Genomic DNA, 9,573 nt, shown 5'->3' with positions numbered 1-9,573 from the left:
GCAGTCAAGAGCAGTTGGACAAGGGCTGTGTGCCCCTGGCCTGGTCTCCAGGGGAGTCCTAACGTCTGGGCAGATGCCCGGCTTTAGCCCAGAGCCCCGTCCAAGAACATTACGATCTCAAGCCCTGCTGGCTTCACTTTAGGACCTTAACCCCCAGAAGCCTTCCTGGCTGCAGGTGGGAAGGGCACAAAGTAGTTCCTGACACCCTAGAGCTTCCCTGCTCCACAGCCTTGAGGATGAAAGAGAAGAACAGGAGTTTGGCCTCAACCACTGTGGGTTTGTAGCCTACGTGGAGCCCATGCTGTCTGGGATCATTAAGCTGCTCAGAGCCTCAGTTCCCTCAAGTGTAAAATGGGAGTGACTCTGGCTTCATGAAGCATCGATGATGTGATGTGTGTATTTAGTGCTTGGCCGGCAGCGCTCGGTCAATGGCACGATGCTGACAGTGGAGCACACAGGACCGTGTGGGGCCGCGGGGCAGCCCGAACGCCCACTGACCAGCCGCCTGCGCCGCCTGGGGCTCTCCCCGTTGGGAGCGGTGACAAGAACACAGACACAGGACACGCAGAGGAATGAAAGCAACCACGGAGCATGTGCCACCTTTTTATTCAGTCAGTCTTTATTTTAAATGTGTGCTTTTGAAATAGCTTATTAAATATGACCTTTTCAAAATTCAATTCTCACAATATTTACAGTGAATTTTGTGCAAACATATTTTGACTGTGAGCTTCTTGCTCCCTCTTTCACGTTAATAATTTACAAATTTGTATTACAACAAAACCCCAGCCACTTCATTTATTGCCTCTTAAGACTCTAGTTTTGTTTGACGGGGACTAAACTAGGATAAAGGGGTTGCTAGCAAAGAGCTAATTCAAGCCCCGAGGAAATAAAATGTTTTATTATACTGATGCCTTGCTTTTCAACTGAAAACACATGTCCCATGATGTTGTCAGACAGTATTTAAGCAACTAGATAAATTACCAGTGGTTGTTGTGCCTTCGTGTTTTGTTTTGTTGTTGTTGTTTTTTAAATATTTACACTCATCTCTTTTAATCATATCAGCAAAACCAGAAAATCAAATTCTAAGAGACTCTGGGCTGTCTGGGAATGTTATAAAAGTAATCAGGCTTCAGTGACTAAAGAACGAAGGTCATCAGATGGGCTGCCGCTGACCCTCCCAGGCTGGCACTTGCCAGAGCTGCTACAAGCAGGCCCCGCAGGTCCACACCATCTGCCTCAGGGTTCCACGCTGGGCACAGAAGAACATGTACCTGTGCCCCAGCCAAGAGGGTGAAACCCTGCCAGATAATTCTTCAGACGTGAAACCTACGGAGGGCCCTGATCCTGGAGGGGAGCATTCCCTTTCTGGGTGGAGACACATCTGGCTGAAGAACACAGCACCCAATAGTGTAAGAAGTGAACTTTCCCACGGAAGGCAGTAGCTCATGATTTGGAAACAGAATTAGGAAAAAAATACAAGTTAATGATTGTTCCTTTAACTTCTTGTAAATATAGCTTTAAAATTCCATTTCACAGACTTGATGTCTGAAAACAAACCATGACAGTTTTTTTTTTTTGGTTCCATGTCTTTTAAAAAAGACACAAATTAACTCCTTAATTATCCTAGTATGCAAGAGAGTATTTGGGACCAACATTTTACAGGTTTTCAACCTTTTCACTGAAGACTTTGATGGGAAATTAGAGTGACAGCTTATGAGAAAATAAACTGAAAAAATTTTTTTGGTCATTTGACAGTTTTTCCATGCATTTAATCATTATTGCCCTCCCAAAGGCAACATTTCCTTGTTTGTAAGAGTGGTCTAAAGATCTGTGCAGTCCTCTGGATTCATGGTTTTGTGCGTGCTGGCATCCCAATGCAATGATTCCTACTCTAAAACACACTTTTACCACAAAACATTTTCCCCATAATAATAATTATGAATGAAATATCCCAAACATTCACAAATGCTAAAGGACTACAACTAGAGGTGTGGTTCTTAACCATCTGTTCCAAGTTCTCAAGTGACCAGGTCATACCACACGTGTCCTCTGTGCCCTGTGCCTCGCTAATCCATCCTGTTTGTACTTAGTTGGTTCTGTGCTATCCCCAGGGCGGGGTGCAGTGGGTGGGGGGTGCCAGGAGTTGGGCATGCTGAGGACGGAACGTGGGGCAGCGAGCAGAAAGGAGGGCTGAGCAGGACAGGCATTCTCTAGGAAGTCAGGCATTGCGAGTTACAGTCTAGACATAGGGAGGGGACAGGAATATGTGATGACTGAAAACCTTAATCTTATTTTCTCAGATCTTTCAGTGCCTAAGAAATGTGTTTGTCTAAGTGCCTATAGGTAACACAGTTTTGTGCCTTCTGCCACCATGGCCAGCTCTCCTGAGAACTGAATCCTCTTTGAGGACTCAGTGGACCCATCATTTGGGCTCCTCCTCGGTGGCTGCCAGTGACTGAGGGCTCAGGTCTGCAAGCCCACGACCCTGCTGTCTCTCATCAACAAAGGATTACAATTGCTTTTATCAATGCCTAATGTATAATGCTCTGATTTCACATAAATAATCACAGGCTTGATTAAAATGAATATATTATTCTAGGTTAATTTTTTTCATTCAAATGTTTATATTTCATCTACTCTGAACAATGGATTGAGAAAAAATAGGTATCTTAAAAGCCTTCCGAAGAATGATTACTTTTTGAAATGACACTTTTTGCACAAACTGAACAAATGAGATGGTGACTGTGGCAGGAAACAGGGTGAGACTTCAAGGGGCTGTTTTCTTCAAGTCTCGAATCTGTTTAATCAAGTAGTTCTTCTCATCTGTGAACTGCTCATCGTCCGTCCGTTCTTTTTGGAAGCCGCTCAGAAACTCAATAAGTTTGGGCTGATTTTTTAATAGAATCTCCACAATAGGCTGCGTTTTGTGAGGACTGGCCACAAACACCTGAAACACAAAGAAACAAATACAGAGAACAAGGAACGCACACCACGGACAACACGGTCGCACCAGAGCTCCACGCGGCACTTGTGTTAGGAAAATGTAGAGAGCCCGCATTATACTTCCTTTGAGGAAAATCAGTAATTCCCTTTTCATACACGTTTTCTATATACTACATAGAAATATATTTAATATATTTAAAATCGTAATAAATATATTGAATATATTCAATATAATATATTTAACATATTGAATATATTCATCTGGCTCAAAATTCAAAAAGGGCAAAGGTGAAAAGTCCCCCTCTCCTCCTCCCCCCCTGGAATGTTACTGTTTTTTTATATATGTGGAGTTTTAACATTTACAATTGCCCAGCCCCAACTCCCAAAGATTCCAACCCCGCAGAGCGGGGCGGGAGATCTGGCTTCTGTATTTTCATCAAGTTCCACAAAGATTCTTATGTGTACTCCTGGTTGAAACCAAGATCCTGGACTGATAACTCAGCTATACTAGAAAAGACAGCTACAACTATAACAATAGGACACAATTACTCAAAACTATCATATTGATGGCAGAATGTTTGGCAATGGATATATTTATAGTTAGATGCTACACATACAATTACATGACCAGAATACCCATAAAAGTACTGATTCTTGTGTAGCTCTCTGGTTTCACGTTCTGGGTTCCTCACTCTTCAAAAGGGCTGAGTATTTCACCACCGACCCCGCTGCCCACTGTCTCCACACCCTGTACCTCCCACAGTGCACAACTCTGCTCTGAACACACTAGGAAGGACTGGTCATGGGGACAGCAGGGGCTCCAAAGCAGCAAATGTGGGGAGGGAGAAAACGACACAAAGAAGCTCAGAACCTATGAGAAGGGAATAGAAGGCTGCAGAGGTTCACAGGTGGTGGAAATTACATTAGATTTCTGAATTTGGAACAGAAAGGGCTCATGGTGTAGGTGACATGAGAGCTAGTCTATGAATCGGGTTTTCTATTTCTTCCTGAGTCAGTTTGGTAGTTTGTAAGTTCCTAGGAATTTGTTCATTTCATCTAGGTTATCTAATTTGTTGATGTACAATTATTCACAGTATCCTCTTATAATGTTTTGTTGTTGTTTTTTTAAATTACTGTAAGGAGATTGAATAGGCAATCAAAAACTTCCCAACAAAGAAAAGCCTAGGACTAGATGACTTCACTGGTAAATTCTACAAACTTTTAAAGACTTAACACCAATCCATTTTAAAATCTTGAAGAGATTTTGAAAATGGAGCGAGAGCGAGAGAAGGGAACACTTCCTAACTCATTCCATGAGGCCAGCATTACCCTGATACCAAGCCAGACAAAGATATCATAAGAAAACTACACACCAATATCCTTTATGAATAAAGATGCAAAAATACAAGCAAACCGAGTCCTGCATCATACGTATTAAAAGGATTATATGCCATGGCCATGTGGGATTTATTCCAGAAACACAGTTGGCTCACCAGGATAAAACCGATGTAACATACCACATGTACTGGGCTGAATTGTGTCCCCTCAAAAGATGAATATTCAAGTCCTAATCCTTGGTCACTACGAATATGGCCTCATTTAGAAATAGGGGTGTAATCAAATTAAGATGAGGTCCTCCTGGGTTAGAGCAGGCCCTAATTCAATGACTAATATCCTTATATGACGAGGGAAATTTGGACACAGAGACACACAAGGATACACAGAGGAAAATGACATGTGAAGATGGATACAGAGATGGGAGTTATGAATCTATAAGCCAAGGAATGCCAAGGATTGCTGGCAACCAGCAGCAACTGGGAGTGAAGCATAGATCAGATTCTCCCTGAAAGCCTCCAGAAGGAACCAACACTGCTGACACCTTCATCTTGGACGTCTAGTCTCCAGAACTAAAAAAGTAACTTTGTTGTTTTAAGTCACCCAGTCCTGTGTTACGGCAGCCCTAGCAAACTAATACACCACATTAATACAATGAAAGCAAACCACATGGTCATTTCACTTGATGCAGAAAAAGTATTTGACAAAATCCAACACCTTTTCATGATTAAAGAAAAACAAAACACTCAACGTGGGACAACTAGATATCCACATGCAAAAGAATGAAGTTGGGCCCTTACCTTATACCATAAATAAAAATTAACTCAAAATTGATCGAAGACCTAAATATAAGAGCTAATACAACTTTTAGAGGAAAATGTAGGGGTACCGCTTCATGACCTTGGATTTGGCAATGTTTTTTAGCTATGACCAAAAGCAAGAGCAATAAAAGAAAAATACATAAACTGAACATCAAAGTTTAAAACTTGTGTGTATCATTACTGTGTGTATCACTAGCGCCTCTGGGATCATCAGAGACAGATTAAACAATGTGAGGTCTTGATCTGGAGTTCAGAATATATCAAACCCATTGACAAATCAATGGTGCTGTACTGTATACAGCTACTCAGTTGAACGAAAGACCACATTTCCCAGTTATTCTACATAAGAGAGAGTTTACATATCACTGTAATAAGGGAGAGAGCAACTGCTGGTGGACACATAGTTAAAGGGTTGCTCAGAAATAATTCTGTCTGGATGAATTCCCAGGGAAGTAGCAGGGTGCCATTTCAGTAGCAAGAGGTGAATGTAATTTGTACTTTAAATGCTGTAAATCAAGAACAAATGACTCTTGGGGCTGGCCCGGTGGCTCAGTCGGTTAGAGCTCTGTGCTCCTAACTCCGAAGGCTGCCGGTTCGATTCCCACATGGGCCAGTGGGCTCTCAACCACAAGGTTGCCAGTTCGATTCCTCAAGTCCCGCAAGGGATGGTGGGCAGTGCCCCCTGCAACTAAGATTGAACACGGCACCTTGAGCTGAGCTGCCGCTGAGCTCCCGGATGGCTCAGTTGGTTGGAGTGCATCCTCTCAACCACAAGGTTGCCGGTTCGACTCCCGCAAGGCATGGTGGGCTGTGCCCCCTGCAACTAGCAATGGCAACTGGACCTGGAGCTGAGCTGCGCCCTCCACAACTAAGATTGAAAGGACAACAAATTGACTTGGAAAAAAAAAGTCCTGGAAGTACACACTGTTCCCCAATAAAGTCCTGTTCCTCTTCCCCAATAAAATCTTTAAAAAAAAAATAATTAAAAAAAAAAAAGAACAAATGATTCTTGATGCTACAGATTAAACCATCCTGTTTTCTCGTCAAAATAATTAAGTGAAACTTTTGTGTATCAAAGCGTATTATCAAGAGAGTGAAAAGACAGCACAGAGAATGGGAGAAAATATTTGCAAATGACATATATATATATATATACATATATATCTAGTATCCAGAATAAATAAAGAACTCTTACAACTCAACAACAAAACTACAAACAACCCTTTAACAAGGGCGCAAAGGACTTGAATAGACATTTCTCAAAGAAGATACACAAATGGCCAATAAGCACACGAAAAAATGCTCAACCTTAATCATTAGTGAAATGCAAATCAAAACCACGAGGTAACACTTCACACCCACTAGGCCAGCTACAATTTTAAAAAATGACAATAATAAGTGTCGGTGATGAAGGGGAAAATCGGAACCCTTAACATTGTTAGTGGGAATGTATAAAGGTGCAGCCTCTGTGTAAAACAAGTTTGGCAATACTTCCACAAGTTACACACTGAATTACCACAAAACGGAGCAATTCCATTCCTAGGTATATACAAAAAAATTGAAAACATTTGTTCAAACAAGAACTTGTACTGCAATTTCATAGCAGCACTATTCACAGTGGCCCAAAGTTCATCAACTGACGAATGGATAAACACCCTGCGATGTATCCAAATAATGAAATATTATGTGGCCATAAAAAGGAATGAAATACTACTCATGCTACAACATGGGTGAACCATGAAAACATTGATAATGAAAGAAACCAGACACAAAAGGCCATATATTTTTGTATAATTCTATTTACAAGAAGTATCCAGAATAGGCAAATCTGAGGCTGAAAGCAGATTACTGGTTGCCAGGGGCTGAGGGTAAGGGAAAAATGAGGAATAATCGCTTAATGGGCACAGGGGTTCCTTCTGGGGTGATGAAAATGTCCTAACTAGATCCTGGTGATGGTTGCATAACAATGTAAATATACTAAATATCACTGAATTGTACACTTCAAAATGGTGAATTTTGTTACATGAATTTGACGACAATAAACTAAAATTGTTACTTATATAAAAAAAGCACCCCAGGCTCATTTGCATTGTTACACAAAATGCACTGGCCTATTAGTATGTTAGGAAATCACATACTGGAGCCAAATGACTCCTCTCATCACCATTTGTTTACAAGGGAGTTGCTGTGAAATTTTAGCAAGAAACTGTCTGGCATTTTGTGGTAACTACATAAATAACTCATAACAGTCTTTCTTTCTTAAAAAAAAAGATGAAATGTATTGGACAAACTAAGATTCCCGGTTTCAATCTGACATAAATGTAAAATGTTGCAGACAGGCATCATTGGATCAACTCTACTGAATCCATAGACCTAAAAACTGTTCAATTTGTTTTCAAGGTTAATATTTTTCCTTATTTTTATTTTTTGTGGCTCTTGAACTCTGCTGCCTCTAAAGATAGTTGCTGATGAGAGGCAACCAAGCTAATATACCACATGACTTGGAGGGCACTGGTCAGGCTTGCGATGAACCATTTCATAAGGAATGTACTTCTAAACCAACGTCTGCGGAACCAAAGCTTTTTGAACATGATGTCCAATACAGAGAGTTCTTTGGTTCTTTCTCTGCTGAACCCATGTTTTTAAACGCTATTTTCAAACCACCTCCCAAACATGTTACACAAATGAAACTATTTGTGACTTTTCTTCTTAGAATGCAGTCTTATTGTCTGTATCCCTTAATTGACACATGTCTCAGAAATGTGATTTATGGAGAAGAGCAAATATCATGACCACAACTCAAACTAAGAATATTCTGCTCTCTATTTTAAGCCCGAGTGCTTTCAATGGAAGCTAGAAAGGGCATATCTTACTCACATATTCATTCACTTCACTGAAGCTCTATTTTGCCAAGAGGGCTGTGCACTAAATCCGGTGCTGGAGGGCTAGTCTGCTTTGCTCCCCTTACTGTCTGTGAGGCGTGCGTGCTGTGGAGCCTGGACTGCTTTGGACATGGATTTGAAATTGGGGCTCCTGTTATAGTTACACGGAAGTTACACAAAGCAAAATTTCATTCCGTGTGGGTGTAAAATAAGACCTTTTTATTCTAAAGACTCACCACCCCAAATGAATATGAATAGGAGTGACACAATATTTAGAATATTTTGACACTATTTAAAAGTAGTTGATGAAACATTAAGTTGATATAAACACTTTTTCACTGTACTGTTAACATTTTTAGGGAAACTACTATTAAATCTGCGCATAGCTGATTCCTAAGTTCACTTGGTCTCAATTGCTTTCTCCATCAATAGACAGGTTTGGTACATTGTGACTAGAACAGTTGGCCTGTTAAAAAAATGGGTCCTTAAGGAAGTGGGTAATTCATGGTTAGGTTCTCACCAAATTAATCTGTAATTCTCCATTCTTTTCAGTGAGACCACATGGAAATTATTCTCAATTGGGATGTTTCTTGTTCTGCATACTTTTTTTTTTTAGCTGAATTGTCAAGCTGGCCTTTGAATTTTGGAATAAACTAGGGCAGAGTTTACTGTTTTCAAGAAGCTGCTGCTAGGATCTGAGTGACAGAGTAATACTTTTAGCACTGGTCATCCCCAAGTTCCAGAAGCTCTCAGAGGTGAGCCAAAAGGCACAGACCACCCTCACTCCCCACATGGTTTGGTGGGATGTGGCATTTGCCACTGAGGAGGTCAACAGGGAAGTGAATGGGAGATCAGCTGACAGCTGATTCCTACATTCACACTGGGCACATCTCTGGGAGATCCAGGATGACAGAGAGAAACTCTCCTGAACCTAGTATCTTAGAACTAGACTTCAGGCTTTAATGCAAGTTATTTTGCAAGTGAAGAAATGGATTTGCCCAAAGTCAACTGCTGGCAATGAGCCAGAACAAAGACCCAGGTCTCCTGTTTCCGTCCAGCTCTTTCCCACCACGGAACCCTGCTCGTCCGTAGTAGGAAGCATGTGAAACAGCATCTCATTCCAGTCCTTGAACTTATCAGCAAGCTCATGAAAATGAGACCCCATTATCTGGCAAAGACATTTTTAGTAATGTGTTCCACATTTTCTGCACCTTATTGAAGGTGCTTTGGGGAATAAACTATTAATAAAGAACTGTGAAAAAAACTAGGACGCAGCTGTTCCTTCTTCTAAATAACAAAATATTATTTTTGGCAAGTAAACAATTCAGTTCATACTTCAGTGGAAGGAACATAGTTGGGGTACAGGGCAGGACCAGTTTATATACACATACAAGTAAATAAGTGGTCAACTATTTTTAAATGTCCCTACTCTGTCCAATGATTAGATGATCCAAATTTGGATCTTCTCAGAGGACGGAAGTAGGTTATTTCTACTTTGCCACCCACTGAATCCTTCTATAATACTATATCTTTGCACAAAATTATATAAAGCTTGTGCTCATCTAGGATGAAATATTAAAATTACGTGGGAG

At 40.9% G+C, this 9,573-nt stretch overlaps 1 protein-coding gene across 11 annotated transcripts in view; it reads right to left on the bottom strand.

Annotated features, from left to right (window-relative positions):
• Positions 1-597: 597 nt before the first annotated feature.
• CAB39L (calcium binding protein 39 like) overlaps positions 598-9,573 on the bottom strand; it is a 137,620-nt gene continuing 128,644 nt past the window's right edge. For all 11 annotated transcript variants that reach the window (XM_019748037.2, XM_074329935.1, XM_074329940.1 and 8 more), the window contains one exon: positions 598-2,947. In XM_019748037.2, coding sequence (XP_019603596.1) covers positions 2,768-2,947 — 180 coding nt within the window. In that variant the 3' untranslated portion in view covers positions 598-2,767. The remainder of the gene's footprint in view (positions 2,948-9,573) is intronic.

The sequence above is a fragment of the Rhinolophus sinicus genome, linkage group LG04 (genome assembly GCF_036562045.2).
Source record: "Rhinolophus sinicus isolate RSC01 linkage group LG04, ASM3656204v1, whole genome shotgun sequence".
Lineage (NCBI taxonomy): Eukaryota > Metazoa > Chordata > Mammalia > Chiroptera > Rhinolophidae > Rhinolophus > Rhinolophus sinicus.
This window is presented reverse-complemented; position numbering and strand designations above follow the sequence as displayed.